The 20,392-nt window shown below is 33.3% G+C and overlaps 2 protein-coding genes across 2 annotated transcripts; both read left to right on the top strand.

Annotated features, from left to right (window-relative positions):
* The first annotated feature begins 283 nt into the window (after positions 1-283).
* Positions 284-11,567, top strand: LOC112519831 (tyrosyl-DNA phosphodiesterase 1). The gene is made up of 16 exons (XM_025128126.1): positions 284-382; positions 463-648; positions 1,209-1,475; positions 1,624-1,788; positions 2,458-2,518; positions 2,863-2,939; positions 3,027-3,284; positions 4,601-4,690; positions 4,815-4,949; positions 5,049-5,198; positions 7,946-8,049; positions 8,462-8,515; positions 8,622-8,712; positions 9,672-9,749; positions 10,340-10,490; positions 10,876-11,567. The coding sequence occupies exons 1-16, from the start codon at positions 365-367 to the stop codon at positions 10,938-10,940; spliced, it is 1,950 nt and encodes a 649-aa protein (XP_024983894.1). The 5' UTR covers positions 284-364; the 3' UTR covers positions 10,941-11,567.
* Positions 11,568-15,662: 4,095 nt separating this feature from the next.
* On the top strand, positions 15,663-17,399 carry LOC112518996 (polyubiquitin). Its single transcript, XM_025126850.1, has 2 exons — positions 15,663-15,709; positions 16,338-17,399. Exon 2 carries the CDS (start codon positions 16,338-16,340, stop codon positions 17,253-17,255), a length of 918 nt encoding a protein of 305 aa, XP_024982618.1. The 5' UTR covers positions 15,663-15,709; the 3' UTR covers positions 17,256-17,399.
* Positions 17,400-20,392: the final 2,993 nt, after the last annotated feature.

Below are 20,392 nucleotides of genomic sequence, written 5' to 3'. Positions count from 1 at the left end.
TGATGAATGTCTACATTTTATAACTAGAAAGTAGATACTCAGTTTGAAAGTGGATATTTATTCTAAGACAAGTTAAAATATAAACATGGACATTAAAATGTAAGGATGAAAATAACAATGAATTATAAACAATAAAGATGAAAATTATAATGTTGAAATCATAGGGACAAAAGTTGTAATTGTTTACAAACCACAGGGACTAAAAACATAGTTTACTCTCGTTATTGTTTATCAAAACACTGCTCCTTACTCCATCAATTTACACACCAAAAATCAAACCCCTAATTCATATCCGTTAGGGTTCTTCTCCTGCAACCATAGTTTTCAAATTCACGATCATGATCATCTAATTACAACATCGTCGATGGCAAATTCTTCTCAGGTACGTAATCTCAACAACATTTCATACAAATCATTGATGGGTTTACGTAACTTCTTTTTTGAATTTTGTATCTGGTGAAGGTTGGGGTTTTGGTGCCTCTGAATGGTAATCTAGAGGAAGACACTTCGAATTCGATCCCTGAAGTTGGGATTAGTAAAGGGATTAATGTATTAGGTCGTAATGTTATACCTATCACTGACAAGAGACTTAGCCGCAAACATCTCTCTGTTACCGTCTCTTCTGATGGCTCTGCTGAAGTTCTCGTGGTACAAGCTCTCGTCTCACTTTCTCTCTCATATTTTTAAGAATGTGTTTGAATTTTCATAGAAAATTTCAGACAGGTCTTCTTGGTATGTGCAAATGTACTCAAACAGATAATAAGAGTGATGACGGTAATAAGCATGTATCTACTTCCATCCACATAGAAAGTATGAACTTTGTTCAAAACTAAGGATTATTGAAAAATAACTTACTTTTACAGTATTATGCACTTTCAGGCTTTGCAACGTTTTGTATTTTACATTTAGGACATGAAACTGTTTTTCAATCCAGTAGGCTATAGGATTAAGATATAGGCGACCAAACCACCATTTTCTGGAAAATATCATAAAACTGGGCCAAATTGGTGGAGTTTGAATGAAGATATCCAAGTGATGTTTCTGTAGATGTATTTACAATGTGAAATGATCAAAAATACCACTCATCTTATCCGTTTCATCTTTGCTATCTTCATTTTTTTTTCTAATACATGTGCTCCTGCTCTTGGTAACACAGTAACAGCTTTTAAAAACAACTTTTGTTTGATATACCCCCGTTTGACTTGTAGGAAGGAACGAACCCAGTTGTCATTCGATCTCAGGATAAAAGGAAGAAGCTTTTATCTCGAGAAAAGCTGACAATTAGATATGGTGATATCATAGAATTAATCCCAGGACACCACTTATTTAAGTATGTTGCTTTTGATGGAATAAGAAAGAGATCTTCACCGAACACACAGAAAAGGCCTTTAATCGAAGGAATTCAAGACGAGCCGCTTACACAAAAGCGATTGCGACAAGTTTCTGAAGATGAGGCCCTTGCTAGAAGATTGCAGGTACTTTTTTGTACCAAGACTGCCGCCTGACTTGTTTTGGATGAAAAGTTCACTAAAATGGTTAGACGTTCGATGTGGCTCATCTAGGGGAAGTTCTGTTGTATGGTTGTTGATTCCTATGAATTATATGTGCCTCTTTTACACACAGATTGAGCTGAATGATGATATCCATGATAAGAAAAGCTCTGCCGAGGCAATCTGCAATTTCAAGCCCCCCAAAGATAAATTACCACAGACCTTTCGACTTATGCGAGTGAGAGGTTTGCAACCTTGGGCCAATACTAGTTCTGTGTCAGTTGGGGATGTAATTCAGGTAACTAAAAATTATTTCCCATAAGTGCCAACAAAACTTTCCTTTTGAATATATTCTTTTACTTGCAGTGTGATTAAGGGACCGGTTCATGTGTTAAAAACATATTTCATCACATATATATCTCATCAAGGATATAACATAAAGGTCATGAAAAAGCAATGCCATCATCTGTGATGAGTATTTCTGGTTTATTCTGATCTGAAACGTGCAATATCTCACTATCTTTGTGGCATATAGTTTTTCTTCCTTAATCTGATGGCACAAACATGATGAAGAAACTTCAGTATGGCTTGTGTAAGATTTAGCCTAATTGTGGTTATGTAGTATGTAATGCACCGACTTTTCATTCAGAAGATTCATGATATTGAAATTTGTCAACTTAAAATGAGCTATCCTTGATCTTTTTGTACTTCTCCCACCGATTTATGGTCTTGAAACTATTAGATGTAAGCTCATGTGCTTCCATCTTAAACCATATTCCAACCTCCAGGACACAAACTTTGGCACATACTTGATGAGAGTGACTATTTTCCTTGGGTTGACAGAGAATCAAGGATTGATTGATTGCTTATTGTTTCTCTTTTTCACCCTTATGGTTCTTCACTTCTTCTTGATGTAGTTGTGAGGTTAATCGAAGGATTTCTGATTTAATTTATATATGGTTGTTAGGGGGATGTTCTCATTGCTATTCTTTCGAACTACATGGTCGACATTGATTGGTTGATATCAGGTGAGCATCTTCCACACTAGGGAGCGGACTTGTGGTGCGTGTTTAGTGACATCGGTATTTAGGACTCTTTTGTCCATTTGGAACTTTCTTTAAGGTCATTTTTGTTCTCGCTCCCCATTTGGGCTCCTTAAGAACTTCTATTGCTACTCTTCATGGTTTTCCGGATCATGAGTTCATGACTACATGCACTTTATTGACTTTAATTCAGTTACATCCAATACTAAACATATCTACGGCTGTAATATCTGTTTTTATGTGTTTTGGTCCTTCTATTCTTTTTCATTTTTGACGTTTCTCTTGATTGAGATGACTTATGATAAAGAATATTACACTTTGTGGTGTAGCATGCCCTACTCTAAAGAATGTCCCTCATGTTCTGGTGGTTCATGGTGAAAGTGATGGTAGGCAGGAGCATATGAAGGTCCGCAACTGGTCTAAGTTATCCTATATGTATTTAAAGCTTCCTGTTGGTTAAAAAATCACCTAGATTTTACTTGTTCTTTTATAGAAAAACAAAGCAGCAAATTGGATTTTGCACAAACCTCCATTACCCATCGCATGGGGGACACACCATTCCAAAGCCATGTTTTTGGTATATCCTCGAGGCGTGAGAATTATTGTCCATACGGCAAATTTAATCTACGTTGATTGGAATAACAAAAGCCAGGGTTTGTGGATGCAAGATTTTCCATGGAAGAGTCAAGATAATTCAAACAAAGGAAGTGGCTTTGAAACCGACCTGATTGACTATCTTAGTACACTGAAGGTAATATACTAGTACTTGATTCTTTCACCTAGTTCTGTTCTGCGCTTTTTCTGTCGAAAAGAGTAGAATTAACTTTCAGAGTGTACCTTTTCTGTTTATTTCCTCTATTAATTTTCAAAAGAAAATTCCATCTCCTGTCGTTGCTTGTTTGCATGTTCATTTTTAATAGGGATCACATGTAGGGCAATATGCACGATGCTTCTATTCTCCATTTCCACATACATGAAATCAGGACCATGACCTCTCAAAGTAAAAAAAAATAAACGAAATGACAGGGGTATCAATTCTCTTTTCAGCTTACTGTATGTTCTTGTGCATCGGCATCTAATCATCTTCTTTCACTTATGTTGAAAACAAGCATCTAGTCATCTTCTTTCAATAATTTATGCATTTTATCATAACCTCTAGGCTAGTCCTCTAACTTAACCATGACTGGTGTATAATTTTAGTGGATGAAAACAAATACAATTGAGATCTATATCTCTAAAGGCTGAATAAAGCATTTGACAAAAACTCTTAAAAACCATTTTTTATGCATGAAGYACTGTATATTGATGCATATTACTTAAAATTCAAGATTACAAGTAAATTATGCATAAGTACAACTTATTAAAGCTTCATGTTTGAATTCGCGTAACTAACTGCAAATAAACATAACCAATTAGAAGATAAACATCTCATTTTAAAATATAAAAAATCTAAAATATAATTAGGATAATTATCGAATTCTAACAAAATAATTAATTATTATATTTATAAGAAAATTATATTATTAAACTAAATATAAATTACTTCGTTATTAAACCTAAATTAAATTACAATAAAAAAAATTACACAAAAAATAAGAATTTTAAGTAGTTAATTTGATACAAATATTGATATTTTTCAAAATTTTATGATATATTCAAATTTATATTAAAACATTATTCTTTTCTCAAAACCACATAAAAACCGTATTAAAACATCTACAGAGACGGAATAAAACGGAACACTAATATCGAGATATATCTTGCTGCATTGTGCAAGTACCCTTCTAGTATCTCTAAAGGCTGATATGATATCCAGAAACTTCATTGAAGATGATCTTAAAAAAAACTCTTATTAGGGTATTAAAAATGTGGTAATATGATGTTTTGCTCTTTAGAAGCTTCTAAAGCTGATAAAAGGCAATTGTTGTTTGGTGTAATCAGTGCTAGATTTCATAATGTTGGCTATCTAAACACAGTTTTCCCTTGATATTTTCATCATAATTATATTGCAATAATAATTCTTTTATTTAGGACATATTGTAGTACTCACCATTCCAATGATTGCAGTGGCCTGAGTTTTCAGTCAAACTTCCTGAACTAGGCAACTTCACTTTGAATCCATCTTTCTTTAAGAGATTTGATTACAGCAGTGCAGCGGTAACTCTCTCCCATATGTAAACATGCACATACTGACTTACGAGCAAATGTTTTTAGCATTAATATGGATGTTAACGTTCTAGTTAAATTGTCTTTCTGAAATTGGATACCCTGCAAATTTCAGGTAAGGTTAATAGCTTCTGTACCTGGGTATCATTCAGGTTCAAATGTTAAGAAATGGGGACACATGAAGCTACGTTCCGTTCTACAAAACTGTGTTTTTGATAAAGAATTCCAAAACTCGCCCCTCATTTATCAGGTATGGAACACTTATTTTCTTTTATTGGAGGATGACACAACAGTTTCTTGATGTATATGGCCTTGCTTCTGATACCCCATTTTTTTTTAATGGTAACAGTTCTCCTCCCTAGGTTCTTTGGACGAGAAGTGGATGACTGAGCTGGCATTCTCAATGTCATCAGGAGTTTCAGACGACAAGAAGCCTCTGGGCCTAGGGGAACCTTTAATTATATGGCTCACTGTTGAGGATATCAGGTGTTCTATAGAGGTAATATTCCTCCATATCATACTTGATGCTCATCATGGTCTTTTTGGTTGAATAGTTTATCCCTGCATGTAGAGTAACTTTGCATTGGCGTGGTTGGGTTTGGGGGATCTGGTCCTAGTACGTGGTTTTGCACAGGTTGTTGTTATTAGTTTTTGTTGGATTATAATATTTCTTTTGTAACCGTTTACGCAGTGGAAAAGTTAACAACTTGATTACCATTAAATCAGAAAACTTTTCTAGATAAAACCCGATCGGATCCAATGATGCATTTAATTGAACATTCAACACACCATAGGGTGTTTAGAATTGTACCTTTTCAGAACCGGTGTAGATTTGATGCAGCACTTAGGATCCAAAATAGGATTCCTCTATTAGTGATCCACACACGAACATGCTTTGATCTCTCACCGGGTGCTAGCCCAAGAACCCTAGATCTATGTGTAATACAGAAAAGAAAGGGTTTATTTTCTTTATAATTTCTGAAAGGCTAAATCTAATTTTCAATCAGTTAAAATTGATTTAGCCTAACACCTTATTTATATAGTCTAAGTTATAGATAGACTATAATTTAAATAAGGTTTAGTAATTATTTGTAGCATATATATATATATATATATATATATATATATATAATTATCTTAAACTTTAATATAGTTTATACATATTTACATATCACATTCTTCTTTCTTTGGCGCTTGCCTGGATCGCTATCTTACTATATCATGAATAACAATATCTGAACTATTAAATTAATCCTGTAATTATCATAATTACTTTTCAACACATATTTTGACACAGGGGTGGAGCTAAAACCAGTATAAGGAGGGCCAAAGACAATATAAGAAAATCCATAGTTTAGATGTAGACAATAATATCCTTTACACAGATATGTTTATTTCTGTTAAATGTTTATCCATAGATAATAGTTATTAAAATTTAAACAAATTACAATTTTACATTATTTATAATCACATTTTACATAATATGTGTTAAATATAAATTATTCAACTAAATTAGTTAACTACTGTTTAAATAATTAGATTTTCTAGTCTTTTATTATTTGCATAAGAAACCAAATACAAAATTACTAACTCACCTCACAGCAACAAAATCAAGTTTATAGGATGTTAAAAGTGTTTAAACGTCCTTATAACTATTTTTTAGGACTTAAGTTTATAGGATCAAACCTTTGGGTCATATCTAAAGGTGTTGTAGTAAGTTTATAGAAACTCTTTTTAGCATTTTAACAGATTTTTAAAACATTTTTGAAACAAAATGTCCTGCTAGCCTTTTTATAGGACACTTTTAAAAAGTGTCCTATAAACATATCTTTTTACAGTATATTTATTTTATAAGACACTTCTTTCAAATGGTATCCTATAAAAGAGTCAATAAGACATTTTATTTCAAAAGTGTCCTAAAAAGTTTTTAAGACGTTCAAAAGCGCCATTTAAACTTATTGCAACATCTTTAGATAGAACACATAAGTGTTTGGTGCTATATACTTAAGTCCTAATAAAGTAATCTATTAAGACATTTTATAAAGCCAATTTTGTTGTAGTGTCTCAGGATTTGGGCAAAATGTTAAGAGATCAATGAGAGTTTGATGGATCAATAACATTAATTTTAATAAAATTGGGTTTGGTGTAAAGTTTAGGGGGGCTTGGCACCATCCTGCCCTCTATTGTCTCCGCCCCTGCTTAGACACTTATCCTCTAAGAATAAATATATCCATAATCAACTTGATATAATCCGGGTTTCTACAAATGAAAGCAAACGTATTCTTTGTGTGTGACCCTGTAGGTTTACATACTCCCCAACACTATTCCTGTGTGACACGTGTCGTGGGCATATAATAACTTACAGTTTTATTGCTGGATTTGTTTTTTCTGTTGTTATTGTTTACTGTTTACTGCTCTTGTTTTTTTGTCCTTGTTGCCTGCTTGACTGCATGCACTTTTTTGCTGGTATTTTTTTCCTCTCAACTTTCATAAGCGTAATCAGAGAGAACTAGGACCGAGATATTAGAGAGAATTCTCTATTATATGATTAATCAGAATATTCTAATTTACAAGAGGAGAGACACTATATATAGACATAATTACACGGGAAACCCTAAACCTAAAGCCCAGCGGGCTTGGACACATAACCATAAACAGGTTACTTAATTAACAATAAGAAACCTTTTGGACAGAATTTGTTTCCCCAGAACTCTTACGCAAGCCGGGGGTCTTGTTGGAAACAGCATTTCTACCCCTTGGGGTAGAGGAAAGGTCTGTATAATAACCCCCTCAACCGTACTCCGAATGGGATATGCCGGTTATGTTGTTTTTTTGTTTGTTTTTCAGGAACAGGCTAATATTCTCTATTTTGAACTTTTCTTGTAAACCGTCCTTGGATCATACACCAAATTTTATGCTATTTTCTGCAATTATAATTACAAATCATGTTATGAGAAATTGTTCATTATTTCTTAATTTTGATGCATGGGCAAATGAGAATGCAAGTTCTTTCTTCAGCACTTGTTCAACATTATTTGGATCATGATCATTTGACATTTTCAATTTCTAGTTTCAATTGATATGGTGTGAGAAGAATAAAAGATATATTTGTGGGCCCCATTTAATGAAGTCCAGCCATCAAATTAGTGGAAATTTGTATAATTGAACTTTAGCTTTTTGTGTTCATGTTTTTACTTTCTGTCATACTAAGTTAAGTTTTTGCTGTATTGTTTCTTGTTTTAACAGGGCTATGCAGCAGGGAGCTGCGTTCCAAGCCCTCAAAAGAATGTGGAGAAAGCGTTCTTGAAGAAATATTGGGCAAAATGGAAAGCAAGCCACACCGGTCGCTGGTATTACATTTGCCTCAGTTGTAGAGCATGTGATTTTTTATTTTATCTTTTGATTAACCTGGATATCCAATCCGCTATGAGAGCCGACTAATCCCAGGGCGACCATCTGCTTTGCAGATAGCCCGGAGTCACCACATTTGAACCTCCGTGGCCACAAGGGGATTTTTATTCCTCCTTGGATTTGAACCTGTGACCTCGTACTTTTGACCTTTGGAGCCAAGCTCAAACCAATCAGGCACCACCCTTGTGGTTACATGTGATTTTTTTTGCAGCTTAAACAAAAGCCTTTTTCATATTCATAGGCATACAGTTATGTTCAATTTCATTTTATTTGCCCGTAGAAGCATATGCATTTTTAGATCGATTTCAGTCAATTACTGGTGTTGGATTCTGATTTTTTTCTCTGTTCCAGTCGTGCAATGCCTCATATAAAGACATTTACTCGTTATAACGGTCAAAACCTTGCGTAAGTACCTATATTGTTACTTTTTTTCTTTCCCCTTTTTTTTCATGTTAGGCCGGGATATGACCCACTGACTATATTCTCAGTTCTTTTTTTTATTCTTTTTCAGATGGTTCTTGCTAACATCAGCAAACCTCAGTAAAGCTGCCTGGGGAGCACTTCAGAAAAACAATACTCAACTGATGATTCGTTCATATGAGGTATTTGGTACTTTTTGTCGCATTGCACTTTTGACTTTTTATAGTCAAATGTTTGAATTTATTAGTTTTGAACTCACAAGAATTATTCAAGTCTTTAAAGAAATCTTGAGGGATACATTCAACTATACAAAGAGTATCACAACAGTAAATATATTAGAGATGAAAGAAACTAATAATCCCTCGTTCTGATTAATTTGCAAATTTCATCTGGGCAGTTTTTGGGAAATGTTTAACTATTTGTCAAATATTAGAACACCCATTAATGATGACAGAATAAGAAAATGTTTTGGTGGTTATAGTTAATGCATTGCAAGGGTTAGTAATAAAAAAGACAAGACATACTATATGTTACTCGTTAATATAATAATGTTCTATAACTTTAGTTTATTTGACGAACATATTCATCTTGGCTCTAAATTACAATTCCTCCGGAAAATTTTGCTTAAAATCTGACGTGTCAGAAGAATTTAGAGATGCACAAGGCCTGGGACTTTCAAGCCCGTTTTCTGTGAGCAAAAAAGAGCTTAGGCCTTTGCAGGCCCAGATCAGGCTTTGGGTGCAAAAATAGGCTCAATTGGGATTTTTCAGGCCGGGTTTTGAAAAAAAAAAAAGTTGGTTTAATCGAGCTTTAAGGGCTAGTCTGGGCTTGGGCTTGTTAGCCCTATGCCTTTCGGGTGGTGGCATCGGGCTTGGGCTTTTTTGTGCATATCTATAGGCAATACATAATATAAGCATGACATACAAGCAATCCAGCACCATAAAGTTTTCTTTGTCAATTTTGAAAGGGAGAATTGTTAAATCGGCGTATAATTGATAATAAGTTCGCTTCTCTGGGTAATTATAACCTTCTTTGTAATGGTGAAAACGGGCAAAATAGGTAATTGCAACTTTCTTGGATTGGAGGGAGTAAAATCTGTGACCACTACATCCTCTGTATCTTGATCTTTTCATCCTTGCAGCTTGGGGTGCTGTTTTTACCATCTTCAACCAAACATACTCATTCATTTTCTTGTACTGGAAACGGGAGTCTGTTGGAGGTAAAACCTTTTGTTTCCTTTGCTATTGTACAATGTTCTGTTTGTATCTGTTGGTTATATTTTTGCCCTTATTTGTATGTTATTGCTTACTCTTAACTAGCTTTTCAAAATAAATCGTATGTCTTTGACTCTCGCACACTTTTCACAAGTTGGGGTTTCACAGAAACTGCTGCTCGGAGGCGGATCCAGAAAAATTCCTAGCAGAGGCACAGAATGATTAGCATAACATAATATATAGTAAATATAATTGTAAAAACTGAGGTTTTATGAAAAAAGACGTACAAATGGTTTTTTGCCAACACCCAAGTGGCTTTTTTCTTGTTTTCTTTCTGCTGTTGTTACCAAAAAGTTAAAAGGGAGCCAAAGGGATTCAAACATGCAAATATTAGATGCAATGACACTACCAGTAGACTTAAATCCGCCTCTGCTGCTGCTTTACTCTTTGGGATAGAGGTCATGTACGTCTTAACCTCCCAGTCTCCACTTCCTGGTGGGATTGGGATGTACCGGGCTTGTTTGATTTGGTTGTTTTGGTTATATTTCTCCATTTTAACACAAAATGTATAACGTGAGCCTGCCTCTAGTTTCAGAATAGTTGTGGTTCCTCTTCAAAAACTTCCGAAGTAAAAAGAACAAAGCTTGTAACACTGGCTTCCGTACATAGCAAGAAAATAGATTTGCCGGAGGTGATTACTTTGCCAGTGCCTTACGAACTCCCTCCACAGCGTTACTCTTCAGAAGGTTATGTGCAATCTTTTCTCAGTCAAACGAAATTTACATATCTAGTTCTGTTTCTTGAGTTATTGCCTCTTCAAACTTGGCCTTTCGCTATATAAAATCGTCGTTGTTGCAAAAGTATAAAAAAAGTAGGACTACAATTCATGAGAAGGAGACAATGAGTCTTTTAGACAAACAATGTCCGGTAGGAGGATGTTTTTGTTTAGCGTTTATATTTAGCACGGACTACATACGTCTTACCCTCCCTAGATTCTACTTTGTGTGGGATTTCGGGTTCGTTTGTTTTCGTTTACAGAATGTGTAAATACATCAAGTATGATGGTTTGGAAATGTAATCAAGTGATGGTTATGTTGATATTGAATTTGTGTGTTTTTTTTTACCATGCAGATGTTCCTTGGTCATGGGATCGACAATATAAGAAGAGAGATGTTCTTGGTCAAGTTTGGCCTTGAAAAATTTCAAGTTGTATATATGTTGTTGATTCTTTTAAAGAAAAAGAACATTGCTTTCTAGGTGTTTTTTTTTTGGAAATCGACTCAAACAGCCATTCCACCCACTGAAATTGGTCTTCTACCCATTTCTCTTATGGGTTTATCCAAATGTCACTACGTCCGCAATTTCCACATCCACAATATTGCAGACCTGAGTAAAAGACAAAATAATCAAATTACACCAGGTTAGCAAGTGGCACTTTTGCAGTTATGGACCTATGTTAATTCTGAATTTTTTTTTTTGTCTTTTAGTCAGGTCTACAGTATTGCAGATGTGGATATTGGGGACGTAATGACATTTGGGTAAACTCGGGAGAGAAATGGCTAAGAGATCAATTTGAATGGATGGAATGACTATTTGAGTCAATTTCCTTCTTTTTTTTTTCTTTTTTTGAACCTGGTCAAACATGCTAGCGAATGGATCTTTTTTAAAAGTGTCGGGGCTTGTTTACTAAATAGAAATCTCGTCTCGAAATTTCATGTTTCCTCCTTGTCTAGACATGGTAACGGGGCGTCTGAACCAGATTCTCCAACGGGTCAGGGCATATCGTTATGTCCCACCAATCATGTGTTGACACATTAGCATTATTTAATAAACATTTATATAAGAAAGAGTTGATGTGTTAGTAGGGGTGTTCGTGGGTTGATCGGGTTGAAGATATTTGAACAATTCAACCTAATGCTTGCGGTTTGGAAAAATCTTAATTTAACCCAAACCAAAGTGCAACCCAATCCAATCCAACTCGTACGGGTTGGTCGGGTTGATACTTTGGTATATTATTAAAATACTTTTATAACCTTGAATATGTTATTTCTCTACTCATAATTTCCTTCTCATCATTAACCATTTGATACAACTTATCCATATTTCTTACGTATATCACATTCAGTTAATTTTCTCAATTTACATATATATGTTCGTAGTTACTGAACATATATACGAATGAGTTATATATAGATGTGAATAGATTGAAAATATATGTATATGAAAAGCATACATGATAGTGTAATTGTCTACTATATATATTAATAGAAATTCAACAATCATATTAAATCTAAGAAAATAAAAGGGTATCGGGTTCATTGGATTGGGTTGAGTTGAGTTCAAATAATAGTAATCCAATATCAACTCAATACCTACAGTTTGACAATTTTACAACTCGATTAGACATCAGGTTGGGTTATTTCGTGTTGGGTTGGATTGATCGGTTTTTTAAGCACCTCTACTTGTTAGCACATGATTGGTGGATAGGAATGGAAGATTATGATTATGATTATGACATCTTATCACCTCTCTTATACCATTTTCAGTTTTTATAAGATATTATTTTTAGTTTTTACTATGTTATTATATTTAATTGATTTTGATATTTTTATAGTAATTAATATTTGTATTTTATAATTTTATTTCTATATTATTATTATTATTAACATGTCAAATTAAAACCAACCTTTTAGAATTTATTTTTAAATTATATACAAAAATAAATTCAAAGGTACAATAGCATTTATTTTTAAATTATTTGGTCTCTGAATCATTAAGAATTGAATCTTGTTTGACAAAAAAAAAAATTGTATCTTAATGATTCTAAAACTTTCTGAATGATTTTGTATCATAGGTCTCTCTTAACCATTTAGCATCCTAATTTTACCGTAAACAATTACCAAATAATTATATTTCATTTTGCAATATATCATGAGAGCCTATTAATCATTCTGTACCAAATCATTCAGCAACTATCAAACAGCTATTAAGTTATAACAATTAGTGGATAAAATTTAAAAAAAAAAAAGTAAAAACATAATCATATAATAAAGGAGTCGTCTAGAGAGAATAAATTTTCAAATTAAATTGGTAAGAGAGAATCTATATTGATTAGTGTTTTACTTATTCTAGATACAACACTAATTATCATTTTTTATATAAATTTTATTTAAAATTGTCAAAATATAAATAAAAGAGCTGTTAAATATAAATATAATTTTCTTAAAATTCTAAGTTTTTTTTTCCACATTTCCAAATATTTTTATGGAAAAACTATTGAAAATAATTCCAATAAACGTTTCATATATAGACTTGGGAGTATGTGAAACCAGTTTATTTTCATGAGAACCATTTTTTTACATTTGAAACTTCATATTAGAACATTGTGAAGGTAATCTTCACAGTGTTTTTTCTATGAAAGTTTTGATTCTTTTACTTTTAAAATGTTTTGCTGTGAAGTTTCAAGTGTAAAGAAAGTAGTCTCATGAAAACAGGTAGGTCTCACATGAACCGAAACCTACATATATTAGAGTAAACTAGTTTTTTTGCCCATGTATTTTTGAAATTATGATTTTCGTTTATATGATTGGCACTTTATCGTCATTTTGTCTTTGAGGCTCATTCCATCAGTAATCTATAGTCAAGTATAAGAGACTATCGAGTTGTTCAGCACAATCCTTTCCATTCTACACTTTGTGAAACCTCTCCAACAATAGCTGCCTTCTTCTTGTATCCAGTCTGCTTCACCCCACACTCTCCATCTCGTCCTTCTTATTCGTCTTGTGCAGTCGATATATGTGTCTTATCCAAGGTTCCAAATGGCGTGCAACATAACGGCAAGATCAAGTTTCAAGTCTCAAAGTCTTAGGTGGCGTTTGTTTTTAAGAGGTGTTGAAGTCTGAAGTCTGATTTCATTTCTGATTTATAAGAGGTGGTTCTGAAGTCTGAAATCTAGATCATTAAGATTGTTTGTTTTTATGTCTAAAGTCTGAAATCTGAATCGGTCAAACTAATGCAAAAATATAAAAGATATATAGTTGTTTTTACAAAGGTATAAAAGATAAATAGCTTTTTTCTAACAAATTTCTTCCAAGCCTCAAAATATGAACGTTTGATAAATGGAGGATTAGGATTCAGAGGTATTACGAGATATGTTTATCACTTAAAATTTCAAAGGACATTTAAAGCTTTTAAGCTATTATTTTAGAAATAAAACAAACGATATTAATACCCAAACGCTTGAACGAATCAGACTTCAGGGGTATTAAGATGTAATTTTGAAAAAACAAACAAACACTTAGGGTGTGTTTACTTGTGGCTTAATAAGCTTAATCAATAAATGAGCTTACTTGCACAACCAAAATGGTGTGTTTACTTGGGGCTTATTCGCACAAAAATGGGCTTATTCGCATAGAATAAAAATAGCCCTTGTCCACATTAAGCCAAAAAAAGACACTCAGGGGTAAACACACATGCTTATCTATTGATTGCGAGCTTCAAATCGATTGCGAGCTTCAAATCGGTAACTACTTCTCCACTATATCTATCGATTTTGCTTTTGAGAAAGGAACCCTAGTTGAAAACAACTGTGAAATCGATTGCACCTGATATTTTTGTTTGCTTTTGGTTTTGCTTCTCTATTATATCTATCGATTTTGCTTCTCATTACGCCTGATTTTTAGAGATTTTGACAGCCCCTGTGATTCATGTCAAGAACCCTAAATAGGAGAAAAGTTATGTGAAAATGAATGTCAACGAAATGAATGTACAAAACCCTAAACGAAATAGGAGAAGTTCTGTGAAAATGAAATCATGTGCCACTCATGTGAAAATGATATATGGAGAAAAGTTATGTATTTGTCAAAGAAATGAATGTCCAGAACCTTAAACGCGTAGTTCATCCTCATAAGTGAATTGGTCATTTCTATTATTCAGACTGTTGTTTTAAATAAAAAAGTAAACAACACACCAGACAGACAAATTTATCCATACATGACTTAATAGAAAATTTGGTAAACAGCCCCTTACTCACCCACGAAAAGGAAGCAACGTTTTTCAAGTTGTGACATAAGTCGACAAATTTGTGTGTCATATATCAAATTATATATATACCTATATGTTTTTTTATATATTATTCAATGAGATAATAATATTAACAAATTTATATTAATATTAGAAAAGGAACAACCCTAAAACAACAAGAAATTATAATTCATAAATATACAAATGATAATAAATTTAAAATCACAGGTGATTCATATCGAACAGATTTCTAAAAATACAGAATCAAAAGTCAAAATTTTCAAAAAAAATTATGTTCATTTCTAACAACTTCTTCATTTCGTAGATTAAAATATGAATTATATTATTAAAATATCAAATAATTTTATAAAATATTATTTCCTGCATTCTCATTGTCAGGAATAATAAAAAATAATTTTTTTTATCAGTAATATTTTTGAAAATTTATCTAAATTAAAAAAAATATTTTCTCTCTCATTTTCTTCATTTTAACTTTTTTCGATAACCAAAATCTCTATTTTAAAAAAAATTATTAAAAGATGTTTATATAAAGCACAAATAAAAAAAATAAATTAAAGGAGAAATAAAAATCTTCTTGTAGCTATAGAGGTTCAAATACTATGATTCTGAACTACTCGTAAAACAGGTGATCATCTTATAATTAGTCAGCTCGTATGACAGATTGAATATTCAATTTAATAAAAAAAATAATAATAAATAAATATAATTTTATCCATCAAATAAAATATTCACCTCCCGAAAAAAAACAAAAGAGTAGAAAAGTCCGACAAATTCTAGATGGACAACTTTGACGTGCGGCAACAGCGTAACACGTGTCACATTCTAATTGGTTATCTTCCAGTATAAATCAACCCCCAAATCCATCCCTTTTCCTCACATCAATACCTAATTCATTTCTCAAGAGTTATTCGAATTTTTCAAGGTTCGTTTTCTTTCTGATCTCCTTGTTCTTGATTTCTCTTTTGTTCGTTTATTTGATTGTGAGAATCTGTTTTTGCTGATTGAAATTGATATACGGCTTCAATTTGTTACGAGATTCCGGTTTCTTAGATCGGTGGTGTTTTGAATCAAATGGATCTGTTAGATCTGTATGGTTCTTTAGGGAATCTGCATGTTTACAAGATTTTTGTTTATGTAGATCGGTGGTTATTAGAATCAAACGGATCTGTTAGATCTACAAGACTCTTATGATTTTTGTAATCGGTCTTTCGGTTAAAATCGTCAATTTTTGATTGATCTTCGAATGGGGTTTTTAGATTACTTTGCTGGATTTAAATCTGTTTTATCTCTTTGTTTGTCACGAGTTATTGGTGTTCTTTAGACGATCGAATCACTTGTTTTCCGATTATAATTGTTTACTTCTGAATTTTTTCATCTAATCTGCCCCTTGAAACAAACATTTCATTCATTTGTTCGCTAATTCTCGATCAGAAATTTAGATTTCTGTTCTAATTTCTTTTTTGGTTTAAATTCATGAATTCGTTTAGGAGATCCTTTTTTGTTTTCTTCTCTGGAGGTTTCTTATGATGTTATTGTTTGTCGTCATGCAGATGCAAATCTTTGTTAAGACCCTCACCGGAAAGACAATCACTCTCGAAGTAGAGAGTTCCGACACAATTGACAACGTCAAGGCCAAGATCCAAGATAAGGAAGGCATTCCCCCAGACCAGCAAAGGCTCATCTTTGCTGGAAAGCAGCTTGAAGATGGCCGGACCTTGGCCGATTACAATATCCAGAAAGAATCCACTCTTCACCTTGTTCTCAGACTAAGGGGAGGGATGCAGATTTTCGTCAAGACCCTCACCGGAAAAACCATCACTTTGGAGGTCGAGAGTTCCGACACCATAGACAATGTCAAAGCTAAAATTCAAGACAAGGAAGGCATCCCCCCAGACCAGCAGAGACTCATCTTCGCCGGGAAACAACTTGAGGACGGCCGAACACTTGCTGACTACAACATCCAGAAAGAATCTACCCTCCATTTGGTCCTCCGTCTCCGTGGTGGTATGCAGATTTTTGTGAAGACACTGACTGGAAAGACCATCACTTTGGAAGTGGAGAGCTCGGACACCATTGATAACGTGAAAGCTAAGATCCAAGATAAGGAAGGCATCCCACCAGACCAACAGAGGCTGATCTTTGCCGGAAAACAGCTGGAAGATGGTCGCACACTGGCGGATTACAACATCCAGAAGGAGTCCACACTCCACCTTGTGCTTCGATTGAGGGGAGGAATGCAGATATTCGTGAAGACACTGACCGGAAAGACGATCACTTTGGAAGTGGAGAGCTCAGACACCATTGATAACGTGAAAGCTAAGATCCAAGATAAGGAAGGCATCCCACCAGACCAACAGAGGTTGATCTTTGCCGGAAAGCAATTGGAAGATGGGAGGACACTTGCTGATTACAACATTCAGAAAGAGTCGACTCTTCATCTTGTTCTTCGTCTTCGTGGTGGGTTTTAAGAATCTTGTTATGTTGGTGGTTGATGGATGTGTTTGATTTGATGATGATTGATGTGTTATGAGGATATTATGATGATGGTAATGATAAATAAAAATGGTTGTTTACGATAATTGTTGTATTGGTTTTACCATTTCTTGTTTGAATGGTGTTTTTAAACACATTTTTAGAGTCGTTGAATTAATATTTGTTTGAAGAGAAACCGCTCCAAATACCCATTTCTCTCTGCAAAATTTGAGATCAATTTTCAAGAGAAAAATGATTATTTGGATCAATTTCCCCTTGTCGAATCCTTTTAAAACACCATTTACCGCACTCTTTTGGGTTTCTATGCCCGAAAAACCCGACCAAGATCCGAAAGATGATTCCTTGCATTTCTAATATATATTTTTCTTTTTGTTAACTGTGTGTATGTATGGATTAACAAACAGTTTGCATACGACTCGACCAATTGTGTCCTTGTAAGGGTCGAAAAGGTCTTAAACATGGTGGAGGGTTAATAATTTTTTACCATCATTAAGAGATACTCGTCAATGTCGATGAATATGAATGAGTTCGTTAGATTGATGTCATCTAATCTAATTAAATCTATACTACCTTATAAACTAGATTTATTAAAAGTCTTAAAAACAATTCTTAAAGCATTAAATACTATACATTTATGCACAAAGTCTTAAAAATAACTCAGAGTGCATTAAGTATTACTACTTTATGCATTCAGTTTTAAAATCTCTTAATCTACAATTGAAATAACATATAGTACAAGTTACCAATACACATTATTGTCTTTTGTTTTCATGTTTTCAAGATACTTTTGACATATTTCATTCATGTTTTCACCCTCTCATACCTCTATGTCTTCTTCCTATCCTCCAATGTGAGATTCAAACTGATACTCACCATAACTTATTAAGAGTTATCTCATTCACCTCCCATTCAATTGCTCTAGAACTCTCGGTCTCGATCTTTTGATTATTTGCTCTTGGTGTAAATGGAATATATTTGTGGAGTCATTTTAATACGTTAGATTTTAAATATATTGGATTTTACACTGTCATACAAATTTTTTCATCGATATACTGTAATTTGAACCATAACTTTTATTTATTCAAATTGTATTAATATGTAAAGACCAAGTGTAACTTATATCATAGTTAAATCTTCTTTAATAAAACCAGTAAAACTTCAAAATTGTTAAAATTTATGGCTCCAGTTACATCGCACGGATACACAACTAGTAATAGAAAATAAAAATATGATGTGATCAAATTATAAACACACTTCATAAATCATAAACCCATGATTGGTTTGAGTTTAATTTCTCTAGTATGATTTGAGTTTAAACAATGTTTTTTTAGTTTTACGTAATCCAAGTATTATTCTAATTATATAAAAACAACTGGTAAAGTAGAAGTTCTCTTTTCGAGAAAAATATATACAAATTGTTCGAAAGTAAGACAATAAGAGAAAAGTGCAGCAAACAAAAGCCTTTTCCAGGTTCAAATTCAAGGAGGAATAAAAATCCTCTTGTGGCCACGGAGGTTCAAATATGGTGACTCTGGGTTATCTGCAAAGCAAGTGGTCGTCCTGGGATTAGTTGACTCGCGTAGCCGGTTGGATATCCAGATTAATAAAAAAAAACCTTTTCCAAAGATAGAAAGAAATTATGAACTTCTAGAACTTGTTCATTCGGATATTTGAGAACTTAATGGCACTTTAACTAGAAGTGGATGTAGATATTCTATAACATTCATTGATGATCATTTTAGGTTCACTTATGTTTATTTAATGAAACTAAGGAATCGTTTACCAAACATTTACCCGGTCAGTGCTTACCGGTAAAATATAACATTGTCACTTACTTACCGGGTCCACCAATACGGCATCGTATGCAACAATTTACCCGGTAAGTGTTAACCATGGTAAGAGTTGTCGTCCTCACTTACTGGGTATGACTCTCGGTCCTTGCCTTCGCCTTTACAAGGTAAGATATTTGATCTTCGTCATATTTATCCGGCAAGATAATGTGACTTGGTAAGCGCTTACTTGAGTAAGCGTTTGATAAACAGCTCCTAAGCATTAAACAATTGATATGTTTCAATATAAAACCATGACATAATACATCAGGTTAGTGCACCTTGTAGAACCAAACAAAATGGAGTGACGAAAGGAAAAAAATGGAGTCTTACTTTTTTTTTTGAAGTATATAATATTTATATATGGCAAATATAACAAATAAACTCACACACCATCCTCACCTATGGTAAGGTTTGAACCCCTGACCTCCTAAAAGACCAAGATTGTTAATTACCGTTTGCCAATAATTTATGGGCTAAGGCTTTGTTGACAACATGTTATGTCAGATTTGCCTCCTGCTTCAAAAATAGTTGGGTGTAAACTTAGTAAGAAACAGATTTGTATAACCACCATGAAATCTGACCATTCCTGACCGTTTTTCAAGCGTTTCCCGATTTTTCCTACCATTTCTCAATCGTTTTTATGGCCGTTCTCCGACCGTTTCCCCAATCATTTTCTTTTTTAATTAGAATGATTAAGTTTTTGAACTATTGTTTTGAATGAAAAACCATTAAATTTTTTCATTTCAAATAATTAAATTTCTGAACATTTTTTTTGTAATAAATAAACCATCGAACTGTTAGAAATTGGTAACCTACATCATTTTAACAAAAAAAAAAAAAAAATTACTTGTAACCGACTAGAAATGTCTTAAAGTAATAAAAACAAACTAGATCAGTTTCATTGTTTCCAAATCCTGCACCCTTCAAACCCCTCACTCACTTCCCCTTGCCGCTAATTGTCGTCCTATCATTGTCCATTCTTCATATAGCCTATCACACTATAAGCATCTATTATCGATCTCACTATTTTTGATCTGTTTTTAGGGGATTACAATTAGTTTTACTTTAAAACCTTTTTAGTCGGATTACATGCATTTTTTAATTAAAATGATGTAAGTAACCAATTTTTAAAAGTTCAATGATTGATTTTATTGAAAAAAACTTGATCATTCAAAATAAGATAGCGTAATAAATTTTTAATTAAAAATTTAAAAACTTGATTATTTAATGTTTATATATGATTTCTTTTGGACCCATAAATATGTCACATTTTCTTTAGA

Source organism: Cynara cardunculus (assembly GCF_001531365.2).
Source record: "Cynara cardunculus var. scolymus isolate 2C chromosome LG 10, CcrdV1, whole genome shotgun sequence".
NCBI classification, from domain to species: domain Eukaryota; kingdom Viridiplantae; phylum Streptophyta; class Magnoliopsida; order Asterales; family Asteraceae; genus Cynara; species Cynara cardunculus.
Note: the sequence above shows the minus strand (reverse complement) of the source record. Positions and strands in the feature narration are given on the sequence as shown.

Coding starts and splice junctions, on each gene's coding strand:
- LOC112519831 (XM_025128126.1), top strand. Junction 8,050..8,461: donor GCAAGCCACACCGGTCGCTG/GTATTACATTTG, acceptor TCTCTGTTCCAG/TCGTGCAATGCCTCATATAA. Junction 9,750..10,339: donor GAAACGGGAGTCTGTTGGAG/GTAAAACCTTTT, acceptor CTCTAGTTTCAG/AATAGTTGTGGTTCCTCTTC.
- LOC112518996 (XM_025126850.1), top strand. CDS start 16,338: ATGCAAATCTTTGTTAAGACCCTCACCGGAAAGACAATCACTCTCGAA.